At 37.9% G+C, this 24391-nt stretch overlaps 12 protein-coding genes across 12 annotated transcripts; 4 read left to right on the top strand and 8 right to left on the bottom strand.

Annotated features, from left to right (window-relative positions):
- Positions 1 to 82: 82 nt before the first annotated feature.
- Positions 83 to 2070, top strand: C9374_002478 (uncharacterized protein; the record flags this gene model as incomplete). Its single annotated transcript, XM_044691900.1, has 2 exons — positions 83 to 238; positions 361 to 2070. The coding sequence occupies 2 exons, from the start codon at positions 83 to 85 to the stop codon at positions 2068 to 2070; spliced, it is 1866 nt and encodes a 621-aa protein (XP_044550726.1).
- Positions 2071 to 2109: 39 nt separating this feature from the next.
- Positions 2110 to 4888, bottom strand: C9374_002477 (uncharacterized protein; the record flags this gene model as incomplete). The annotated part of the gene is made up of 4 exons (XM_044691899.1): positions 2110 to 2258; positions 2311 to 3115; positions 3168 to 4295; positions 4418 to 4888. The coding sequence occupies 4 exons, from the start codon at positions 4886 to 4888 to the stop codon at positions 2110 to 2112; spliced, it is 2553 nt and encodes an 850-aa protein (XP_044550725.1).
- Positions 4889 to 5176: 288 nt separating this feature from the next.
- On the top strand, positions 5177 to 7824 carry C9374_002476 (uncharacterized protein; the record flags this gene model as incomplete). The annotated part of the gene is made up of 2 exons (XM_044691898.1): positions 5177 to 5255; positions 5447 to 7824. 2 exons carry the CDS (start codon positions 5177 to 5179, stop codon positions 7822 to 7824), a joined length of 2457 nt encoding a protein of 818 aa, XP_044550724.1.
- Positions 7825 to 7909: 85 nt separating this feature from the next.
- C9374_002475 (uncharacterized protein) lies at positions 7910 to 9502 on the bottom strand (the record flags this gene model as incomplete). Its single annotated transcript, XM_044691897.1, has 1 exon — positions 7910 to 9502. The coding sequence occupies one exon, from the start codon at positions 9500 to 9502 to the stop codon at positions 7910 to 7912; it is 1593 nt and encodes a 530-aa protein (XP_044550723.1).
- Positions 9503 to 10494: 992 nt separating this feature from the next.
- On the top strand, positions 10495 to 13179 carry C9374_002474 (uncharacterized protein; the record flags this gene model as incomplete). Its single annotated transcript, XM_044691896.1, has 1 exon — positions 10495 to 13179. One exon carries the CDS (start codon positions 10495 to 10497, stop codon positions 13177 to 13179), a length of 2685 nt encoding a protein of 894 aa, XP_044550722.1.
- Positions 13180 to 13356: 177 nt separating this feature from the next.
- Positions 13357 to 13803, bottom strand: C9374_002473 (uncharacterized protein; the record flags this gene model as incomplete). The annotated part of the gene is made up of 1 exon (XM_044691895.1): positions 13357 to 13803. The coding sequence occupies one exon, from the start codon at positions 13801 to 13803 to the stop codon at positions 13357 to 13359; it is 447 nt and encodes a 148-aa protein (XP_044550721.1).
- Positions 13804 to 13915: 112 nt separating this feature from the next.
- Positions 13916 to 15040, bottom strand: C9374_002472 (uncharacterized protein; the record flags this gene model as incomplete). The annotated part of the gene is made up of 1 exon (XM_044691894.1): positions 13916 to 15040. One exon carries the CDS (start codon positions 15038 to 15040, stop codon positions 13916 to 13918), a length of 1125 nt encoding a protein of 374 aa, XP_044550720.1.
- A 565-nt stretch (positions 15041 to 15605) lies between these two features.
- C9374_002471 (uncharacterized protein) lies at positions 15606 to 16355 on the bottom strand (the record flags this gene model as incomplete). The annotated part of the gene is made up of 1 exon (XM_044691893.1): positions 15606 to 16355. The coding sequence occupies one exon, from the start codon at positions 16353 to 16355 to the stop codon at positions 15606 to 15608; it is 750 nt and encodes a 249-aa protein (XP_044550719.1).
- A 17-nt stretch (positions 16356 to 16372) lies between these two features.
- On the bottom strand, positions 16373 to 16882 carry C9374_002470 (uncharacterized protein; the record flags this gene model as incomplete). The annotated part of the gene is made up of 1 exon (XM_044691892.1): positions 16373 to 16882. One exon carries the CDS (start codon positions 16880 to 16882, stop codon positions 16373 to 16375), a length of 510 nt encoding a protein of 169 aa, XP_044550718.1.
- A 95-nt stretch (positions 16883 to 16977) lies between these two features.
- On the bottom strand, positions 16978 to 17445 carry C9374_002469 (uncharacterized protein; the record flags this gene model as incomplete). The annotated part of the gene is made up of 1 exon (XM_044691890.1): positions 16978 to 17445. One exon carries the CDS (start codon positions 17443 to 17445, stop codon positions 16978 to 16980), a length of 468 nt encoding a protein of 155 aa, XP_044550717.1.
- Positions 17446 to 17588: 143 nt separating this feature from the next.
- C9374_002468 (uncharacterized protein) lies at positions 17589 to 20070 on the top strand (the record flags this gene model as incomplete). The annotated part of the gene is made up of 4 exons (XM_044691889.1): positions 17589 to 17631; positions 17743 to 18229; positions 18318 to 18338; positions 18417 to 20070. The coding sequence occupies 4 exons, from the start codon at positions 17589 to 17591 to the stop codon at positions 20068 to 20070; spliced, it is 2205 nt and encodes a 734-aa protein (XP_044550716.1).
- Positions 20071 to 20190: 120 nt separating this feature from the next.
- Positions 20191 to 24104, bottom strand: C9374_002467 (uncharacterized protein; the record flags this gene model as incomplete). Its single annotated transcript, XM_044691888.1, has 10 exons — positions 20191 to 20974; positions 21064 to 22659; positions 22714 to 22842; positions 22949 to 23126; positions 23201 to 23218; positions 23265 to 23377; positions 23470 to 23710; positions 23785 to 23845; positions 23913 to 23930; positions 24009 to 24104. The coding sequence occupies 10 exons, from the start codon at positions 24102 to 24104 to the stop codon at positions 20191 to 20193; spliced, it is 3234 nt and encodes a 1077-aa protein (XP_044550715.1).
- Between the last annotated feature and the right edge of the window lie 287 nt (positions 24105 to 24391).

Genomic DNA, 24391 nt, shown 5'->3' with positions numbered 1-24391 from the left:
GTCACAGATGAAAGGACCAAAACTCCTTGGTTCCATGAAAAGAATACGTTTTTGAGAGTTTCATTTAAAATTGATAAAAAAAATGTTGAACTCAACAATTTTGACAAAGAAAATTCTTTCCTCCATGATGGCTCATCGTGATGGAAAATCCCTTCTTCTCGGAACAATGAAAATTCATTGTTGTCCATTGTTAACATTGCAAAGAAGAAATTATGCATCTAGTTTTCATCAGGATCATGTGATTGAGAGTAGTTCCACTGTCCGAAATTTTTTGACCAATATTGAATATATGCGGAAACATTTAAAACATCATCAAATAATAATAATATTAATTTCTCTGCTCCTAACCGTACTTCTCAGAAAGCCAAACATGAACAAAATATTGCACTCTTATTGAATCAATTCACTACCCGATGGAATGATGTAACTTTGCGTTCAGAACTTTCGTTAATTCGGAGGAAATTGGTAAATTTTCAACAAAGTTTTTTGAAGAATGATCGGACCATTCTCTCTACTTCGAATATCAAACAAGCTCTTCAAGGAAGTCAATATTATTTGGCACACCCATACGAAAGAAAGACTGTTCTACAGGAGAGACAATATTTAATTAATCAAGTGAATAACATGTTTCAGGAAGCAAAAATGGGAGCATGTTTCACAGATAACAACATGACGGAAAGCAACGAACTCATTTCACAAAATGCCACCAAGACCACACGAGCAAAAGAAACTACGTTTGACATTCATGTGTTTAACATGTTCTTTGATATTTATATCAGATTACGTTCCACTGAACATGTTTGGGAATTGGAACAATACATGGAACAGCACAACATTAAGCCCAATTTAACCACTCTCATCTTTTTAACAGATGCTTGTAGAATTGAAAACAAAATTGAGAAAGCTGTGCAATACTATCGTATGGCTGTCACGAAATGGAGTGATACCATTACTTTGGATACTTCATACTGGAACCATTTATTGTCAGCTCTCGCTCTTAGTGGAACAGATAACATGAGCAAAGATACCTCAAATACTGCACTCAGTGTGATATCTCAGGATAATGCATTATTGGCCAAATATTTCTCAATCATGATTGACTCTGGTTATGAGCCGGATGAAGACACTTTTCGCTTTGTGATACTTGGATCAAGAAATATTGATGACATGATGAACACTCTTGACCTTATGGAAAATCAGTATGGTCTCTATTATTTGAAATGTTATGATTCGATATCCATGTTTTTGGCGAATAATCACTTTGATCCTAGCATGGCAAGCAATTTGTATCAGAGACTTGTCAAAAATAGAAAGCGATTCAAAGATAGTCGAAGTCAGACGTCATTCGCATTGGATCAATCATCTGCAAAGACTCTGGGATCTACTGACGATGTATCTCCAACGGAGCAAGCATTAGAATTTCAACATGGTTTAAAATTGGAGCTTACCAGTGTTTTTGAGCATTTGATTCATGCATTTATTCCACCCAATAACAATTTAACAACAGAATTGAATTTTGACATGATACTCACTATTTATGATCATGCTGTAACAGTAGAAAAGTTAAAACCAACGTCACACATGATGGAAGATTTAATAGATGCTTATTGTCGAGTTGGAAACATGAAAGAGGCATGGATTATTTTGAAGAGAATGAAAGAACTCAAGTTGTTCAAAAACAACTCGATGAGAATACATTGGAAGATGCTTCTCTCGTACAAGCGTCAAAATGATCTTAAGGGAGCTTCTACTGTGATGAAAGATGCTTTGGAAAGTAGGGTGAAGTTGAACGATGCAATCATTAGACTCTATTTTGAACTGTTCAAGGATAGTGACGCAATGGAACCACTTGTTATTTTCTGTTCTTTAATTGATGCAGGTTTTGTAAATATTACTCAACATAGGCATCTCATTTCCATCATACTTTCGGTGTATGGAAATTTGAAGAAAAAGTTTGGAATTATTACTGATCAACATTTAGGAAGGTTTGAAGCAGATGATCAAAGTGACCTGTTCAGATTTCAAAAAATATCCGAACTATTGAGGGAACGAGGAATACGATTGAGATGAACCAAATGACACTAAAGTGGTCGTTGGCTAGTAATAATTTCAATTAAAAGTATCCACTTCATGACCCAAGTCTTGTAATTCTTTGCACAACGACTTAAAAAGAGTATCATTCGGTAGCTCTGAGATATCAAGTTCTCTTCTTCTGCTTCTTAGTTGTAACAACTTGGATGACACATGTTGTTCATAGGCTGATGGTGTTGATAAACATTGAGTTAGTATTTACAAAAAGCAACAACATACCACTTGATTCTTTCATGTATTTCTTCAAGGAATAAATATCCACTTCTCGATTGTCGTGTTTGATGGTTTGTCTATACTGACCTAAAAACATGTCACTAACCTTAACAAACATGTTATGATCCATCAACACTTCACCTTTGCGACATTGCTCGAGTAATAAACTGCACAATGCAATAGTCTCACCAAAGCAAGAAAAACTAATTCTTGAGGTTGTTGTTCCTGTTGATGCCAAAATTATGTAACCGGCAGCAAGCGCCGACCTATAATGAAGTTCCACGTTCACACAATTACTGTACTCCTCTTGAATGAGCTCGATTTTATCTGCAATCAACGATGTAATTTCAAGAGATGTGGCTGCTGCTCGTACCTCATGATTTTCCACTTGCATGGTCGAATCGTTCCAAAGTGCATGAATTTTCAAAGAGTTTTTGACAGAAAGGTCGCACACAAAACCTTCGTTCGAATGAATGGAGGTTGTCACCTCAGAAATAATCCTGTTCAATATGCGACAAAACACATCAATTCCAACATGTTGCTCAAGCTCCCAAAATCCATTAAGCTCGAAAACCAGAACGCTCATGTATTGTCGCTTGGTCGGAATTAATTGATCTTTATCAGATTCGGCTGCGTTGGACCCTTTTAGAATGTGTTTCACAATAATTTCTGGGCAAAATAATGAAAAATAAAAGAGAACTTTTCTAAACAATTCTACTTGCTTTTGCATGCGGCGTACGTCGCTCAGCATACAATCAGATTTTACAGGAGATGACATGGATCTATCTAATAGTAAAATATTCTCCATCGTCTTGAGAAAACAGAAATTAGAGACTGTTGGTTTCAAATGCACCTGTACTTACCTTACTTAACGCTTGGAACGGAGAAGTGATACCCTTCACAACAATGATCAAAAGAACAATTCCCAAGCTTACTACCAGAAACAAGATGACCACTGAACTCACTCTAGAATTGATGATCAAGGTAAGAAAATCAGTATGTTCTGTAATGACAATAACGTTCACCACTAAATTATTCATCGAAAAGGATGATATCGAGTAATAGGCCTGCTCAATCATTCCGTTCAGTTGTGGTTCAAGGTTCGTAATGTCCGAAAAACTCACTGTTTGATTTCCGTAGAGACCGTGCTCCACCAATAACTCATGCACAGTCATAAATAAAGAAGAGGTACTGAAATCATTGGGAAATTTCTGAATGGCAGTTGATGACAATTCATAGAACGAGAAGTGTGAAAGTCGTGCACATGCACCCAAAATGTTGTTCTGTCGATCAAGAACTAGAATGGCACCTCCTCCTTTTTCCACCAAATAACACAACAATTGTTGCAAGTCACCAAGAGAATACTCGAGAGCAGAAACTCCAACAAACTCGTTTCCCTTCACCACAAGCATGGACGCAAAGATCGAAAGAGCTCCTTTGTTCATAAATACATTACTCCAAACAGTGTATTTGGATCGTGTTGGAATGGACGGGATTGTTGCGTTCACATTGTCAGCAATGTTGGTGTACCAGATAGAGGTTGAAACATTCACGTCTAAATTGACCTTCCCAACACCTTGGCTGATCATGATCATTCCATCACTGCTTAAATTATACTTTAAGTGAGAGGTGGGACATGAATTTGCAAGTGTCAAATCAAAATCTTTCGTAACAATTTCAGGAGGAAAGATTTTGGTGAGAGATCTTTTACATGGCACTAACAGTTCCATCATGCCGTTTCGTTGCCTTAACACTGTGACTCGATTCTGGAGATCTCCAAAATACATGGAGGACATTTGTCGATCATACACACTGGTCATGCTCATGAGTTGAGCCCAACTATTATGACTGTTGGGATCAATGAAGGCGAGGAGGACGTTGTTATGAAGACTGGTCGTAACAATTTCAGCTGGAATGACAAAATCATGAAGATTTCGAATGACCGTTCGAAAGGTGTCTTGATGGGCCACAGTTTCCGCTTTTTTTGCAATCTGTTGTTACATATTCGTTGTTCGTGTCCATTCGTTTTGATTGTTGATTGGATATTCAAATTTCAAAGTGTGATGAAATAGTTCAATAATTTAATTTAATCTTAATAGTTCCAAGTACTTACATCAGATCCTTCATAGAAGAGAATCACAAAGGTGGTCCCTATGGTAATCAACGACTGCACCAAGAAAAAAACCACCAACACGTTCATGACCGTCAAATTCGGATGGGGTTTTCCGAATAACTGTTTGAGAGAAAGGGATGAGAGGAGTGATGTAGTATTATTAGAGGTCAAGCACGGGCTTACGTTCTGAGATGAGAGATCTTTCTTGTTCTCAACAGGCTTTTCGGGTTTTGATGATGTAGAGTGTTGTTCATCATTGGTGAGTTCGATAATCACTCGATCATGATGATGAGACGGGATGGCTGTTGTTATTGATAAATCATGAGTGTGTTGCGTTCGGGGGCTCCTCTTGTTATGTGCTTGTTTTTGTATGAAATGGTCTTCATGTTGAGTGAATGATGATTCTGAATATTGAGGAATTGAAGAATTACAATTCGTTCCATAATTATTATTATTATTAAGGTTTTCCATCAATCAGAAATAAAAACAATAATGATGAAGGAATGTGCTTTTTCTTAAACTTGGGTGGAGAGGATGAGCAGGGGTAGGCGTGTTCGATTAAGGATATGTAGGGGCGTTGGTTTTTTTATCGGGAACTTTGGAAGGAACAGACCACCGTTCTATATGACCAAATTTGGCCAGATAGAGAGCGTTGGATGAAGCACTTGAAAGTCGTGAAATGGTTGGTTTTGGTAATCAATTTTTCTTCTCTTTCCCTGACTAAGATTTCATCATTGAATAATTTCATCACCAAGAAAAATGCCCACAGTGCTCTTGTTCTTTTCCGTTCAATCGGTAACACCATCGGTCGTGAATTGTGCCCATGTTTTGAAAAATTGTAGGTTTTGCTATGGATTCATGATTATGGGTTGATGACTTGCGATCCACACATAACGTTATGTGATGATGATTATTTTTTTGATCCGATCGTTCAACTCTGTATTGATAACGCAACAAAATCTTATTTTTTAAAAATTATTAATCTTATGAATAATTAACAATTAATAACAATTTTTAAATATCTCATAGATGCCACAAGAGTTGTTCATCGGATACATGCCAATCACAAATTGGAGGAAATTGATTTATTATCCTATGATGGTCAAGAGTTGAAAGTGGTGGCTCCATTTTCCAAAGATACCAATGAAATTTGTGCAAAAATCGATCAAATTAATTTTCAACATGTAGAAAATGCAGGTACACAATCATCCAATATAATTATGAATGGACTTGTTTCGTGTTTTAAAAACATTGAAGAAACCCTAGGAATTCACACTCATACTCAGATTATTATTTTCACGGAATATACCGAACTATCAACAGATGAAATGTTTAAGATACGACCTCCTTTTCCTGTCAAGTTACATATTTTCTCCACTTCAAAATTACATTACACAATTTCACAAGCACCAAAAATTGGAACCAGAATGAAAGAAGAAACCAATTCTGCCCATAAGAGCATTCCAGAAGCGCATGTCAATAATTCTCTCAAACAACTTTCGAAATTATATGAAGGCCATTGCTACTTTGTGTCATCGAGTGCCAATTTGAGCAGTACTAACCAACAAAATCCCATTGTTCCCGATGAGTCCATCATTAATGAGTTTATTAAGAAGCACTATGACAAGTACAGTGGATATTTGGTTTTTGGACATCTTGTATCTCCCATTGAGTTGCATCCTGATCCAAATCTTGTCATGTGGCTGTTTGATAGACAGCAACAAGGTCTTCATCCCACACTCGTGCTCAATGACACCTCATTTAGTAGCACTGCAAGCGAGAGATCCTCATGTCATGTTCCTCCCATTCTCAATATTGTAGGTTTCATTCCAGGTACAGAACTCTCCTCTCCCAAATGCATCTCCAAGCACACTATTTTACCACTGAATCCTGACGAGACGGAGCAAGCGTATGGCGTTCGTGTTTCAAGACGAGATCGAGAAACTCTCTACGGAAAGCACAAAAAGATTATTAAGGCAGATGCTTGCAAAGCAGATGAAGCTCCAGCCTCGTTTTATCAACTCTTACATCAAACGTTACTGAAAGGACGACAATTGAATATTCCTCCCCCACCTCCTACAGCGAACAATATGGGAGGCGATGGAAGCGATGAACAATCGTCTTCGAGTAACGAACCAAAAAGAATTTGTGCCATTGTGAGTTTGGGTGGTATGCCAGAACGCTTTGCTTACATTACCGCTTGCAATGATGGTGACTCCTCTTCTCTCATTCTAGGAGTTTTTAACGAGCTCTTAGAAGTTGCCCAAAGTGACAAGTATTCGAGAAGTATACCCAAAGCGCAGCTTGCATGCAATAATTTAGCGTATCCATGGCTTTGCAATGGAGTAGGTCAAATGGTCGAAGAGATGGCTCATGCAAATTCGTGGGACATTCCTGTCTCTGGAGAGCATTTTGATTTATTCACAAAAAACGTGAACCTTAAATCCTACAATTATGACCTTAAACAAAGTAAGACTTCGGTTGTCATACCTTTTCAAAAGAATGAAACACTCTCCAATGATTTTGGAAAAATTCAAAGAAATATCAAAAACTTGCCGAAAAAAACAGACCTAGTGACCAATGAATGTGAAAAGTTGAGATACATTTCACAGGTTTTCCACAATCCCTATATTGTGGAAACCTTGAAAAAATTCTTGATGGAATGTGTTGATAGCAATTATGAGTTGTTACAAACTGAAACCTCTATCGAGACACAAGAACAATTACTGAAAGCAAATTGCGTCATGAAGGAGCTATATTCACAGCTAGACAAGGATCCAAAGGTTAAACTGAAACCACCCAAAGATCCACAATATTTTGAAAGTGTTAAACAAGACCTAGCCACCATCAGGAATCTCCAACAACAACAACAACAACATTTCCATCATGCCCAACAACAACAACAAGCTCAACCAACACTTCCTCTCCAGGCACAACAACAGCAGCAACACCAAATTCTTCTTCCAACCGTTCATCATACACAACACTTGCATCACCAACCAACTCTTCAAGCACAACCTCCTCAAATGTTGTCTGGCCAGCCAGTATTCATGGAGAGTGGAGGAGTGTCAAATCCTCAATATCCCTATACTGCTGGTCCGCCACAGCAGCATCATTTGCCTGTAGGTCATCATCATGCAACCCTCCCAGTTCAACAGCAAACTCCACCAATGGGCTACTTGCCAACTGCCATGCCTAGCACCATTCAGCCACCACCACCTCAATACTCTGTGAATTATCACGGGCCACCACCAGGAGCGAATGTGGGTGGAAATATGTATGTGGCTCAACAACAGGCGTATCCGTTACCGACTGCTTCCATACAACCTCCACCACAACAGCAAGCCATGATGGATCCATCCACATTGCATCATGTTGGTCCACCTCAAAAGAAGCACAAGCAATAAAGTAGAATGTGATTTGTGTCATACCAATGGCTCATTCTAAACAAGAAATGGCGTTAGGGTGATGTTTTTTCACCTGAAAACCTTTCTATTTGATATATTTATTGTTGATCCCAACCGGCAGTTTCGCATTCTTTATGATTTTAAAAAGGCACCATGATTGAGAACACTTCTCCATTGTTCCTAAATAAGCTCCATAATAACATTGTTTCATTCTTTCTTGATATAATTCATCACTGTACTTGTTCAAAGTATATCCATTATTATTGAGAGCTTCCCAAACAAGTTCTGGATCTTGTTGTAATTCTTCACTTGCATAGCTCAATGAATATCCATTATTCTTCACTGCTTCTAACATGATATCCTTGTCTGACACTTGCTTATAAACCGACCAACAGGACTGAATGGTAGCCATGCAGTTTTGTTTCATGGCCCGTCGTACAAATTCCTTGTTACTCGAAATTTCTCTCGGAACAAATGCAAACAAGATATTACATCCCATCTTAATTGCCTCTAACAAGAATTGTTCATCCCGTAATAACTCTTCATGAACATAGGCTAGTGCTGGCATCTTTTGTTGGATGGCTGCTAATGCAACTTGCGGATCACGTTTCAAATGGTCATCTGCAAATTCAAGTGCATTACCATATTGTCTCACTGCAGTTAAAACAACTTCCTTATCCTTCTTCAATTCATCGGAGGCAAATTCAAGAGCACTACCATATTGGCTCACTGCAGTTAAAACAACTTCCTTGTCCTTCTTTAACTCGTCTGAAGCATAATCAAGTGCATCACCATATTTTCGCACTGCAGTTAAAACAACCTCTTTATCAAGCTTCATCTCATAGGATGCATGAACAAGAGAATAGCAATTTTGATGGACAGCAGCTAATACAATCTCCTTGTCTGCTCGTAATTCAAAAGACACAAACTCCAATGCACAGCCATCATGGGAAACAGCTGCAAGAGCAACTTCCTTGTCTCTTTTCAGACAGTCGGAGGCAAATTTCAATGCCAAACCATTATTCCTAACTGCGTGTAACATAAAGTCCTTATTACTGTTCAATTTTTTGAATATAAATTGGTAAGGTAATGGAAATTCCTGAAAAACCTTAATCATCATTTCCTTGTTTGAATAATCAAGCCGTTCTAAAGATGCAAATTCCGGAATCATTAATTTGACCGCTTTCAACAACAATTTCTGAGCTGATGATAAATGACTAGGAATTGATGAATGTGCATTCTTATTCTTTTTGATTGCTTCCAAAATTATTTCATGGTCTGATCTTAGATCTCTGATCACAGCGTTCAATGCCCCATTTTGCTTCATTGCAGTTAAAATAATTTCTCTGTCCGTTCGAAGAGAGCTAGGAACATACTTCAAAGCATCTCCATTGAGTCGAACTGCATCCAATACAAATTCTCGGCTTTGAAGAAGTTCTTTTGAGGCAGCTTGTAATGCATGATCATGTTGCTTAATGGCTGTTAATACCACTTCTCGATCATTTCTAACAGATGCACTTGCAAATGACAATTGTGTACAAGACTCTGATGCAAATTCTGATGCATTGTGAAGTGCTTGCATCACAACATCTCTCTGTTCTTGTAATTTCGAAGAAGCAAATTGCAGACCATAACCATACTTTTTAATGTGATTCAACACGAATTGTTGGTCATTCATAAATTCTACTGGAAAGAATTTTTCATATTTTAATTCTCGATTTAAGAGCCATTTTGTTTTCCCCTGTTGTTGTAATGTGAATTTATTTTTCATCCACAATTCCAATCCTCGAATGGCATGCAAATGATAATGATCCAATTCCTTAGGGTGTGTGGATTGGAACGTTCATCATTACATGAAAAAAAGAATTTGAAAAATCAAAAAGAATCATCCGCTGATTGGCCATTTTTTTTTTCAAGTTGTTTTTGAAGTTGTGAGATTTTCAATTTAAGGATTTGCTGTGACTATGAACAAATCCTAATGGAGTGTTACATCCTTAATGACACAAAAAAAGTTTATTCTTTTTCGCCTGAAAGGACGTCTTCTAAAAGAGTTTGAACATAGGTCCCGCATTGGGAAGCGAACTTTGGGCAATGAAACAACACAAACGGAAAGAAATCAAATTCATCAAACGTTCGCTTTTGGGAATATACTAAACACCTTCGTAACCCTTTTCCTCTACTTGTTTGCTATTCAACGATGTCAAATGATTCAAGCAACGATGGTAAACAATTTCTTGTTAAATAGTTACAAAATTAAGAAAATACCACCTTTAAGTGGTGTAATAATCGTATATAATAGTACAATGCTCGTTGAAAAGTAATTGTAATAAATATTTAATAAAATTTAAATTTAACGGCCACATTTGCCGCTGGTCAAGCCCGCCAAATTTTTTATTTTTCACATCCAAAAAAATTGCCTGATCAACCGGCTGTTATTACCGTTGCGTTGTTGATTCAGCAGAGAAGAGGACACATTTCCACATTGCGAGTGCCTTGTGGAACTATTAATCATCACATCATAGTGAAAGCCCTTACCACCCGATACCTTGGAAATTATATCAGAGGTTTCAACCCAGAATTCATCTCACACATCGTCATTAAAAGCTAGCTCATCAAGAAGAACCCATATCATCATCATCACTGGCTCCATCCTTCCCAAAATACGCACACATGATGAAGGCTAAACGAGTATTTGTTCAACCCATTATGAAACAACTCTTTGAGAACTTGGATACCTCCGATTCTCAAGAGCCACCAACTGCTGTCGGTTTTGGAGATCATCAACGAGCATTTGGTGATACTGGTAATGGTGGTGAGCAATCACCATGTACTCCCACAGAAGGCCCTGGCTTTCATTTCAATGATAACATCTTCTCAACTCCAAAACTCTGTCCTCCTACTCCAACCAAAACTCCAGCTACAACCACTCTCAAACCCAATACCAACACAAAATCTTCAAGCCTTAAAACACCCTTGTTTGATTCAGAGAGTGAGGAGAGTGATAGCGGTGATGAAAACAAGTTTGTCATTCGCTCACCTGTTCACTTCAAGCATCATTCGGCTCATCAATCATCAAGCAGACCCAATCGGTTTAAGATTCAACCCACACCATCCAAGACTCCTTTCCATATCAACAACAATAGATCTCCACTTGCTCCTGTTTCTACCTTCACCACTACAAGTACTACTACTGCCAATCCAAACATGTTGTTTATGGAACCAACACCGCCTTCTATCAAACCTCAACAGCATTCAAAAGCTCACCGTGACTTTTCTCTCATAAGTCCCATGGTCAATAAGAATTCTTCACACAAACAACAACAACACTCATCATCCTTTGCCAATAGAAGCAATGCAAAACCAAATTTTGTACTATTGGCTCAAAAGAATGATGAGGATGATGATGAATTGACACCTCCTGGTCTCAGTAAGAAGAGACCATTTGATGCCATTCAAAGTCCTGTCAGCACAAAAAGTTCAACCAGTGGTTACAGCAGTGTGAGTAGTCATCATCATAGTAGTGGAAAGCATTCACTGTTGGGTGGCACTCCCAATTTCAATTTTGATGAACAAACCATGATGCCTCCATCTGCAAGCTCCTCTTCTTCTCCTGATTCTAAAGTAGTTCCTCCTCCCTGTAAAAAAGTTACAAGTTATATGGATTTGTCTGGTGACGATTTTACTTCTCCAACAAACAACCATATTGCCACGCGTCCACCTCCAAGTACCATCAAACAGAGTACTGCTGCCTCAACAGCTTCACCAATGGCCTCAATGAATTGGTTTGCAAGTCCTACTGTTTCCAATCAAGCTTTGGAAACTCCAATTATTGAGACAACACCTCCTTCACCCATTCTTTTCAGCAATTCATCTTCTCAACAAGCAACAAGCTCGTTTTTTCAAAGTCTAGCCGAGTCCAAACGTCTGACCAAACACAATCCTGCCACATCTCCAATCCTAGGAAAATCCTCCACCACACCTCAAGATATTTTCCACTCTTGTAAATCAGTATCCGATTTTGATTATGATGCTATTGTGGATGGCTCAGATGGAATGCTCAGTGATGACGACAATGCATCTCTGGAAGATTTCAATGATATGCAAAGTCAAATGCAACCTTCCACACCACCTAGAGCTACTCTCTCTCAAACCACCTCTCCTTCCATGTTAAATATTCAATTGGTTCCAGGTCGCTTAAACGTCACTGAAGAAGTGCATGAAAATCCATTTTCTCCTGAGCGTAATTTTAAAAAGACAAAACCTGAAGATGACTTCTTTTCCATCAATGATGACAAGAATACTTCTTCGTACCTTCAAGGCAGGCTCACCTCGACTGTGAAAAAATCTTCTAAAAAGAAGAGACAATCAGAAGTTACAGATGCTTCACATAATGTGAGTGAAGTGGATCCAATTTTCGAAGTGTACTTTTCTAGATATTTGGAAGAGTTTGAAGAGCTAGGAGTTCTAGGAGATGGATGTTTTGGTAAGGTCACGAAAGCCAAGAATAGATTCGATGGCATGTGTTATGCGATCAAAACGATGAAGAGAAAAATCAAAGGCTCCAAAGATAAGGACAAGATTCTCAAAGAAGTTCAAGCTCTTGCAACCCTTGTAGATAATCCATACCTTGTAAGATATTATAGTTGCTGGATTGAAGGAAAGCTTCCTCAATTTAGTTTATTTTTACAAACTGAGCTTTGTGAAGGTGGTTCTTTAGCCAGAAGAGTTGGCAAGCATGTATTTACGGAGATGGCTTTGATTGACCTGATGAGACAACTTGCTTCTGGGCTCATGCAAATGCACGGACAAAATATTGTTCATCTCGATTTAAAACCTGACAATATTTATATTACTTGTGCTGAGGAGGACAAGCCCAGATACAAAATTGGAGATTTGGGTCTTGCAGCCAGTTCATTGGAGACTCTACAGGATGTTATGGAAGGTGATTCTCGATATCTTGCAAAAGAATTATTGGGCAACGAAAATGGAAATATTGATTTGACTAAGGCTGACATTTTTTCTCTTGGTGCCACAATCTACGAATGTGCAATTGGAAGATCTTTGCCTACAAACGGTGCTGAATGGCATGACATTAGAAATGGTAATTTAAAAGATTTACCCATGCATTATTCGAACATGTTCAAAGAGGTTCTACTTTCTCTGATGCATATTGATCCATTAAGAAGACCATCTGCCTATCATTTGTTGCAGCATCCCATTTTCGCTCAACAAAAGTTGACAGAGAATGAACTCATTCAGACCATTCAACATCAACAAAATGTCATTATCAAATTGAAGGAACAGGAAGCTGTTTTACGAAGAAAAATTGAAGAATTGGAAAGAAATTCACATTAAAATTGTTGTGCAATTATTTAGCAAAATTTTCAGGCAATTGAATCGTCTCCATTCGACTTAACGTGATTACTTTGAGGCCTTTGTTTTAAAAAACTATCTTTGTGAATTAAATCATTGTCAATCGTGTGGATCATTTTGAACATGTTGTCTAAGACACTCACAAACCACATGAACACACTACTCCTCCGGCTGTTTACCAAATTCTCTGGTCCTCTTAAACTTTTCCAACATGGTTGTTTTCTCTTGTTGCACTTGGGCAACAGTTTTCAATTTTTCTCGATTTTTTTCAAGGGAAACGATCAAATCTTCTTCATTCAAAGCGGTTGGTAAATATAAATGTTTTGTTTCGTCTCTCACATAGGGGCGATAAAGTTCAGGATATTTAATATCGGGAAAAGCTCCAGGAGTAGTGTCCCACTTTTTCTCAATCTTGTGTCGCTCCCAAATTGCTAACAAGAAGGCAACGCTCCAACACAATAACGTTTTCGGAATAAATCCTTCAAACAAAAATCTGTAATCATGTCTATTCCGGAGTCTTCGGATGCTGTGATCTTCAAAGAGAGAAGGATAGACTTCATACTTGTGTCGGAACAAATAAAAGAGCCTCTTCCCTAATTGCGTCATTTTTTTTAAATAATGGAATCAATTTTCGACAGCATTTTCAACAACAATTTGGATTATCAAAACAACAGCAAGTTGTCATGCCACCATCATTTGTAAAGACTTCAAATAATATTTATTCAATCTTTACGCGAGTTCTTTTTCTTGTTTGCAAAATCTTGAAGAATATAACCTGCATTTCCTCAGTCACTCCAGTACTAGTGAAGTTCAGTTGCCTTAAGCGACACAGTGTTCGACTGTATAATATACAGATAGCTGCATCATTGTCAATGTCTGAATTGTCACTCAAATTTAAATCGACCAATTCGTTGAGATGAACACTCTTAGCAATCGATTCTACGCCTACATTGGAAATACAGTTGCCTCTCACATTGAGTGAACGTAAACCTTTCAAATTGTTGCTCCCAGCAAGGTGTTGGACTCCCTTGTCTTCAATCAAATTCTCACTCAAATCTAAATTAGTTAAATTAATGGTCAACTTGTCACTCTTGGCAATGTGCTCGGTACCTTTGGCTCCAATGCTATTGCTATTCAAATTGAGTCTTTTTAAATTACACGAGGTTTTAACTGAGGCTAAGATTTTTGCGCATTCATCTCCCTGCTCACTATCAAAGTTATTAGCTAGATCTAAATGTTCCAAGCTTTTCAAATGTTCACTTTCGGTAATCGCTTGACAACCCTTTGACTTAATGTAGTTGCTGCTCACATTTAGATGACGTAAAAGCTTCAAATGAGGGCTTGAGACAATAAATTCTACGCCGTCATCTGCAATCACGTTGTCACTCAAATCTAAATAAGTTAAATTGTTCAAGGCTTTACAGTTGGCTATACATTTGGCACCTTGGGGGATGATGTAACTTTTAGTTATGGTTAGTGAAGTTAAATGTTGATAACTGTTGGTGATGGCTGTCAACTGTTCAAGGGTAATCCGAACGTTCTGTTCACCCTCCAAATGTAATCTCTTTAGGTGGCGCAAATTATTGTTTGGTATTATGGATTGAACCACCGACTGGAGGTTATCGGGTGTAATGCGCTCAGAGAGGCTCAAAGGGAGTTGAGAGCAGAGTGTAGCAACTTCATTCCATTCCTTTGCCACTCTCACACAAACTCCAAAAATAAATTTGGCATCCAAATATTTGAGTATATGGTAAATGTAGTCTGCACAGAGCAGTGGATGCTCATTGTTGTTGGTCATCGTGTTAGGGTTGTTGTTGTCGTGTTGTTGATTTTGTGTGTTCATGATGAAAGATAATATCAGCTGGCTTAAAGTTGTCTGAGATATTCGAATCAGGTCCAAGTGATTGAGTTGTCGTGGCTGAGCTCGATCTCGGTGAGCAATGATGGTTTTTTTTTTGCTTTGAATTTGCGTATCAACTCGTGAGCGTTGAAATTCACATGTGCTTGAACACTTATCCTGTGCAGTCGCAAAAGAAGACTTCCCAGCCAGGTTGTGTACACATGCCAACCGCTCACAATCCAAAAAAGGACTCTTGAATAAATTTCATTGAATGAAGAATAATTCAAAGTAATTCAATATAATTCAAAATAATTCAATATGAATACACATGGCTCGAAGTGTTAAGTATAACAACTATTTCTTAGTTGTGTGAAGTGATTCTTGTATTTTACATTAAAAGCCCAAGTGTCTTTTGTTGTGATGATGTCATGGATGAACGGATGACAGCTCTGTTGAGTGTGATGATAATTTTTTTTAACATGTGACAGGTCAACCAGAATTTTGGTCTTCGTTCGCATGACTTCTTGTTAAAGAGGATTCTCACATTTTTTGTGTATGAACAATTTCATCACTGGTCATGCTTAATTGTCTTGCTCTGAGCGTAACTGTAATGTGAAAAGGCAATACTAGCTCCATACCAATTCAGCAGTGAGGATCGAGTGGGATTGAACGTGTTAATTCCCATGTGTTTAAGCCAATTTTTGTTGCTACCAAAATCTTGCGCTAATACATGTTTGTTTAAAACAGCAATAAGCCGTTGTTTGAATCCATTCAATTCAGAAAGGCCCCCACAAACGATTACATTTCGTAGTACTTGTCCTCTTGCCTCAGTTTCGAGCCGTTTTACACATTCAATGATGGCTCTTGTTAGTGGCTCAAAGATGAACTCACAACTCTTAGTGCGAGTCTTGTGCGTAACAGGAATTTCTACTGACCCTACCGAATACTTGTATATGATTGTCTGAGAGTTGCTATCGTTATTATCTGCGGAAGGGTAACTACAAAAACACAATCGTGATAAAACATCCTCAAGCATTAAATGTTCTTGGTGGTTGTCGATGTTTGTGCTTGACGCCACGTCGCCACATAGCAATTCCTTCAAATTTCGCAACACATGCTTGGATCCAATAGGTAGAATTTCAACACACATTGAAAGAATGCTTCCAAAGAGAACAGGAACCACTCGACATTCGCTGTAACCACAATCAATGACCAATCCAGTGACCCCTAAATCATGTTGAACTTTTTCTAAATTGCCATGCTGTGCTAGAGGAAGAGCGTGTAATCCCATAGTTGCATTACCTAACGTTCTTTGCATTATTGGAAACCTCTCTATCAAGAATTTTTGACAAAGAGTTTGGCATCGTAAGTGCGTGCTTGGGTTGTTGTTTTTTCAATGTTGAAAGTATTCATGGAACAAAAACTTGGAAGAATGGCACAACCTTGTGAGTTCATAAATTTCAAGCTCTTTAAGTGTGGAAATTTGCGTACGGTACAAATATCATTCTCAATAAGTTTTCTCAACAAGTTTTGATGCAGTTGGTGAGTATTCTCTAAAATTATAATTCCTTCAATGCTATCCATCACAAGTTTCATTTCATCAATGAACAACTTGTTCATAAAATTGGAAAATAAAGTACTCAATTTCTTCTCGAATTCAGAGTCATCAAGATTTTCTTGGAATCGCCCGTTCTCACCAAATATCGCCATGTATTCGTCAAAAATTTCATCCTTAATAATCATGGACATGTCCACGTTATTCAGAGGTAATAAATAATTCTTCTCATTTTGATTTTCATTAATTCCCAGATCTTTCTGAATGAATTGTTCAAACGACTCTTTCATATGGAACGAATTAAATTTTTGGTTTTTACAAGTACAAAGCATTTCGCTCAAATCAGACGGGACCACTGAGATGACCCTCGGTGCGTATTCCCTGGCTACCCACACTTGAAATATTTTCTTCCAATTTCAATAATAATAATGGTTTGTGGTGAATGAAAATTGGACCACGTGCTGCTTTTCATTGTCTGGTTACTACTCTGTGCTTGCTTGGAATAATCGTTGGATACATTATGGGGGTGCATGGACGATCTTAAACTTTTTGAAAGTGAAGCCGAGAATGAACTCAATGACGATTTTCGTATTAACTTTTGTGTATCTAACTTGAGAGAAGAGGGTAGTTTCGTAAGGATTCTGTTTTGACTATTGGGAGTGAGTGGACTTGTTGTAGCCTCTAGAGGTGATGAAATGTATGTACGACTTGAAGATTCTTGTTTGGATGGTGTTTCTGAAACATAATTGTTTTCCGATTCGGAGTTCTCTTCTTTACGAGTTGAGGAAGTTGTATGTTGCATCGTCTCGTCATCATCATCGTCTATTGTTGTTGAATGATGTTTTCGAAACATTTTTTCTGATGACTTGGGAAGAGATGGTAGATGACCAGATTAGGTTGAAGAGTCCATCATATGACACCGATTGGACTATTATCATTAAGAGTAATATTATCATCGTTGTTCATACAATAATAAAAAACAAAGAGCATAAAAAAATGAATATGGACACCATTCGCATTCCAGCCACGGTAACGAAAGGTAAGTCTCCTCCTTCTATGAATAACCTGTTGACCTTAATATTCTTCCTTAATATATGGTTGGTGTTGTTGTTATGATCTAAATATGATCCACATCGGTATGCCGAGGCAGATGATTTTGAATTTGGGCAAATATTGGGAGAAGGAGCCTTCGGACAAGTTCGGTTGTGTGTCCATAAGGCAACGGAGGTTCAGTTTGCGGCAAAAATCCTCAAGAAAGAGAAGCTCATCAAGGCAAAACAAACAAAATATGTAAAATCTGAGAAGGAAATCTTGTTGGAGATGGATCATTCGAATATATCCAAGTTGTGCTATACATTTACCGATGAGAAGAGACTGTACTTTATATTGGAGCTGATCACTGGAGGGGAGTTGTTCGAGTGTATCATTAAGAGCAATCTATCAACGAAAGAGCTCAAAAAGGTAGTACAGTTCTATATGGCACAACTGTTGGAGGCACTCATTTATATACACTCTTTGCATATTTGTCATCGTGATTTGAAACCAGAGAATCTCATGCTCAATGGCGATGGAAATTTGAAACTTGTTGATTTTGGAATTGCAAAGAAAATAGAAAAACCAGGACCCAATACATTTTGGTAAGTTGTTGAATTTCAAATTTGATGACCGTAAAATGAAATACATGAATATACTATACTATGCAACCAAAATCTTGTATGAATGCAGTGGAACTGCAGAGTACTTGGCGTAAGTAGCATGTGTTTGGAGGCTTGTTGTTAATTTCCACACACTTCAATTGTTTCATGTGTATTCATCACAAAATAGTCCAGAGGTGGTCACAAATAATGAGTATGGTATCATGGTGGACTGGTGGGCTTATGGCTGTATTATTTATGAACTCTTTTGTGGTAAGAGCCCTTTTTACAGCTCGAGCATGGCCGTAACTTGTCAAAAGATTGTAGATCGTGACATATTTTGGCCCAAAACTCTACCTTCCGATGCTAAGGACCTGATTGATGGTCTTCTTTGTACAGATCCAGAGAGAAGACTCGGAGGAGTTGCATTAAGGAAACATCCATTTTTCAAAGGTATCGAATGGAAAAATTTCAGCAAAATTAAGCCACCATTGATTCCTGATCTCATGTTTGACAATGAAGACAGAGGTGTGGGCATTAAAATGTCCATGTTTGAACCTAGAAATGATCAGGAAGACGTAATGATCCAAGCTCATGTGTTTAAGGCTCGAACCAAAAGTGCTTCAGTTCAAGATATCATTAAGAGGAGTAATCTTCTCCGCAAACTGTATCCCCAATTGAACCAATTACCTGAAAGACCGCGACCAATCAACTCTCGTATTATTCAAAATTCTGAAAATATTCCAAAAACAAATGATAAGGTTGAGGAGGAAGAGGTCAATGACGAAAGAAAGGGAAATAACCCCTCAGTACCATCAAACTTTGCTAATGCAGGAGATAAGGCAACTTCTGAAGAACAGTCGTCACCATCTTCCAAAAAACAGGTGGTAATGATTCAGTCAGCACTATCCATGAAGACTCCAGTGATGAAAATCATCTTTGGCCAAGGAGACAAAGTTGCAGCAAGTAGCAGTTTTCAAGCGAAAGCGTTCGCTATTACCATCGATCATGAATCCAATATAATATTCAATGAGCAAAAGAGTATGACTACAGTATCTACTTGTAACTTTTTGGAATATTCGCCAAATGGTGAAATGTTGGTGTTTGACATGCAGAGACATATTGGATTGATGGAAACAAAAAATCCAAAGAAGAAACCCAAACAACTTGTTGGTCATCCTCTACCAATTACAAAAGTGTCATGGCATCCAAAGAGTACACTACTTGCAGCAGGCGGGTTGGATAGTTTGGTCTATCTCTGGAATGTAGAGAGTGGTAAGCCAAAACTTCAAACACAAATAGAGTCGCACAAGGCCTACATTTCAGATTTGCAATTTCATCCAAAAGAAAGCCTCCTTGCAAGTGCAAGTGGAGACTGCAAGGTTATTTTCTATGATGCTCAAAGTGAGAGAGTTGTTCACAAGTTCAGTGCTCACGAAGATGCAATATTAGGAGTGAGGTGGAATGAAACATATGACAATATTTTCTGTACTTGGTCTATGGACAGAAGACTCATCATTTCAGATAGAAGAACATTTAAACCAGTGAAAATACTCGCCCATAGCAGGCCAATTATCAATGCAGAATGGTCCAAAGACGGTACCATGCTAGCAACATGCACTAGAGATTCCATCAGGATTTGGCAATATTCAAACATCACTTCAAGCTTCTGTTACACCAATGCTGACAATTTACCGGGTGAATTATTATCTTTTGATTGCACCAACAAGTATCTTGCTGTTCTCAAATGCCGTGATGATACTTTCCCTTCCGTCATTGATACGAAACCGGATCTTTCATCAATGTTGCGTTACAGTCGAACAATGCTCACAAGCAGCCAGTGACTAGTTTGCAATGGAGTAACAACCGGCCTTTCCTGGCCACTGGTTCTTTCGACAAGACTGTGAATTTATGGGGTGTTGAGTGAGAACATTTTTTAATTGATGGTGGATCAGTCAATAGAACTAAACCAAATGATGGCCACCAGAGTTGTTTTGTGCCACAAAAGATGAGTGCATGTCGCTAGTGGGAGCAAAACCATTTTTAGATTTTGCCTCCTTGTGATCTTCTTCCATGTCTTCTTGTCTTGGAGTGAGTAGCGGTCTTTTCAAATTGTTGAGCTTGATTAAATACTGAGTCGAGCAAAGAAGCATTTTCACATGCTTTTTTACAATCTTTTTGTCTTGCTTCTCCGTTAAAATGTTTTTGAATAGTAAATCCTCTAATTGAGAGCACAATACTTTGAATTGTTTCTTCTTATGTTTCATGGAAGAGAAAATAGCTGTCCATTTGAAATCATGTTTGATATGTTTGAACGCATACCACATGCATTGTGACACTTTGACTTTTTCAAATGGTGTCATTCCTTTGAATGCTCCCAAACGCTTTTCAAATGTCTCCATAATCAAAGGAGCAATAATACTTGTTGCAATGTCCTTATAGGTGACATCATGATGCATGTCATAATAGAAAGACAAGGAAATAATGTCATAGATGGAATATTCTTGACGCTTTGTAACTAACAGTTTCTTTTCGCGTTCTTGATACTCTTTGACAATATTCCATTGCTCACTCTTGCATTTCAAGTTTGGAGTAGCCAATAACTCCACTCTCCTCTGGGGTGATAACGAGAATATCATTCCTATTAAGGTTGTTGCAACATGCGACTGCATTGGAAAATTAGTTTCAGTCCAAGAGATATTGTCCTTACTTAAAAAATGAGCAGAGGAATTATCTTCGACTTGAATGCTGTTGTTGTAATCACATGTACATACACAATAATAAAGGTTGAATGGAATGAATCTTGTTGTATGTGTTCAGGACATCAAATTGCTTACCTGTATAAATTGTCACAAGCACTGCTAGGAAGAACAGAGTACTGCGCTGATCCCAGTAAATATTTTCCAATTCCAGTTTTTGTAGGTTCAAACTTGACGTCATGCAATTTGTAAATCTTGGATGGATGCTCCTCTTCTAATTCATGCATGAATTTGTTGCAAATTTTTTGTAAATCTTCAAACGTGGCCTTGTGTGTGAAAAATCTTTCACTCAATAACTGTTCTGGCAAATGAATAGAATCGCTGGATGCGAATAAAAAGTCTCTAATCTGTTCACACGATAAATTTCCAAGTAACAAAATTCCACCTCTCGTATTTTTAGTGTTGTTTTCGTCCAAATTTCTCAACACTGAAAATATATCTTTGGGATTCAACAAGTGGATACTTCTCTCATCTGAAAGTGGAAATATTATAGTTTTTCCTTGATACATGCTCTTGTCTGTCCATGAAAATTCATGTCTTGTTCCAGTATTGGCATCGATAGAAATACCATTATATCGCTCAATATCCCAATAATTGACACGAAGACCACAACCATCGAAGAGTCTCATGTATCGCAAATATTCGATTCTTGACAAGTGTCTATCTGTGATGAACAAGAGATCATGAGGATTTTCAACAGTATTGGTACATGGCTCATAGGATGGAGAGACACGAATTAAATGTTCAGAAATTTCAATGGTTTGGTCTCTCAACAAGAGATGAGCCGAAATTCGAAGTCTTTCAAAATATTCTGCAGATGGTTGAATTGACAATTGAAAATGTCTTTCGTAACTTCTTTTGGCTTGAATTAGGTCAATGTGTTCATGAACGTATTGCATATTGTCTCGTTCTAAAACGTTCCTCTCATTCAAAATCATGAACTTGTTATCAAAATAAATGGACAGGGAGAGTTTTTTGTGTGCATCCACAGAGGCACCATAATCCAAATTAGAAATGTTTGAAAATCGAATGGTCACAGTGGCTCTTTCATTATTTTTCCCAAGATGTGAAGGACCTACAATCGTCTCAATCTGAATGGGGTACTGTACTGTAAATACGCTTGAACATTTTGATTTCTCAAAAGGCGAATTGAAAATGCTTCCAAGGGTCTCAATTTTCATTTCCTTCTTGAAACGAGGAGGTGGCGGATTTTCATATCCAATCAAATAATTGTACTTGACAAATTCAGGAGGTGTCGCTGCTGCAACATAACCCTTCAAATAGGAGGGTACTTTAAAAATTCCACCTTTTGGAATGGTGGGAAGAGTTGTGAAATTTTCGACACCTTTAGCTGCAATAAAAGGATGAAAATTTTCTCGACTCGAAGGCATGGTCGTTGGAGCACTAAGAAGTGTGTTTTCTGGAAGGGTCATTCCACCTACATTTTGTACCTGAATGTCACAAATGTATATGGTTTCTCCAGGTTCTATAATTCCATCATCTTCATTCACTTGGAAATTTTCCGTGTGCACTCCACAAGGTATGATGGCGAATGAATCGACCTGTAGGTCATACAGGTTATCTGATACTTCCATGGCATTACCATATTGATCGAGAACTTTGAAAATGACTTGACCTGGTCTTCCGTCCCGACCATCTCTCGCGTCTGTTCCACTGTTTTTTTAACAATTAATTACACATGGTGCTCACATCATTTAGTATACTTACTCGACACCTTTCAAACCAGGTGCTCCAGGCTCTCCATGCGTTCCCATTCTTCCAGGAAAACCTCCTTGATTGCAATACAGCATACCATTTTGATCAGAGAACATGAATTGAGCTCCTCCAGGTCCGCCTCTGTGTCACCCATTCCAATTTCAATCCATAATGTTATATAACATTACCATTTCAAACATTATTCAATGATAGTGTTCACATATAATCGTAACGAATGTATACTTACGCTCCTCCAGGCCCTCCATTACCAGCAGCTCCTCCCTGACCGCCTTGACCTCCACTTCCTCCTTTTCCTGACATACCAGCCCGACATTCCCACGTGACAAATTTTAACAATCCAGGGTTATAGGTTTCTACTTCAATATTGGATCCATCACCACCGTCACCACCCATTCCTCCATGGCCTTAACAATGTTGTTATTCATTGTCAAGAATATATTGATACTTTCCACTTCTTGGATTCATGTGAACAACTTACCAGCAGCTCCTCCATTACCTTTTTTGAACAAGGTAAAATTAGACGTAGTGATTATGAAACTTACCTCCATCCCCTCCTTTTCCACCATTACCACCTGCACCACCATTACCTCCTATACTCCATTGTGAAGCATTTTGTCCAGGACCTCCAACTCCTCCCCAGCCACCTGAACCTCCTCTAAATTTGTTGAAAATTTTGATTCAATTTCAATAGAATCATCAATCAAAAAAGTGTCACTCGGTAAAGATGAAAAGAAAGCAACTACGTACGCTCCACCTGGCCCACCATTACCACCATTTCCTCCCTGACCTCCATTTCCGCCGTTACCTTTTAATAAAATTGCTTTTTGAGTATTATCCGGAATGGAAATGTATCGATCTTGAGCATTATTGACCTGAACGAGAATTTTTTGATTCGAATCTCCAATCAGCTTGACCTTAATTAAATTTCCATTTCCTCCGTTTTGTCCAGATTGACCATTGCTTGCATCAGTTCCTCTCAAACCATTCGCTAATATTGATGTGTGACAATAGAATTGTATGATCATATAATTAAAGACACCATTTCTGTTCATATGTACTTACTTCCTGGTTGACCATCTTGACCATTAAACCCATCCATTCGAGATTCTTCCCTTCCTCCATTCTGAATGAACAACCATTTTGTTGCGTAATCATTTGAATACTTCAAAGAATTTATAATGAATACATACCATCCCATTAAGTCCATTCTAAGAATTCGTTCAACACATCACAACAAACATCAAATTTTGAAAAACATTGTTCAAGATACAAATGAAATAACTTACTCTTCCTCCTTGACCAGCAACACCATTGGTTCCATTGGCACCAGGTTGACCATCGGCACCAGATCGATCTAGTATATAAACATATGATGAAGACATTTTTTTCTTCTGAATGTGATTTTGGAGACATCCACACATTGACATTTGTCTCAAATTTGGATCAATACTTTGATTTTGTCCACAAAAGGACTCGTTCCGAAAAAGTATCTATTCAACAACATGTCCACTTCGGAAATATGTAAATTTCATCCAAAAATTCAATATAATTTACTAGACAGGCTTTGAATTATTAACAATGAAACTCAAAATATGGCATCATTGTTCTGATTTTACTATTTAATATTTCTCTATTTAATTGTATTATTATTGATTGAGTGTTTCATTTT

This window comes from Naegleria lovaniensis (genome assembly GCF_003324165.1).
Source record: "Naegleria lovaniensis strain ATCC 30569 chromosome Unknown tig015, whole genome shotgun sequence".
Lineage (NCBI taxonomy): Eukaryota > Heterolobosea > Eutetramitea > Acrasida > Naegleriidae > Naegleria > Naegleria lovaniensis.
Note: the sequence above shows the minus strand (reverse complement) of the source record. Positions and strands in the feature narration are given on the sequence as shown.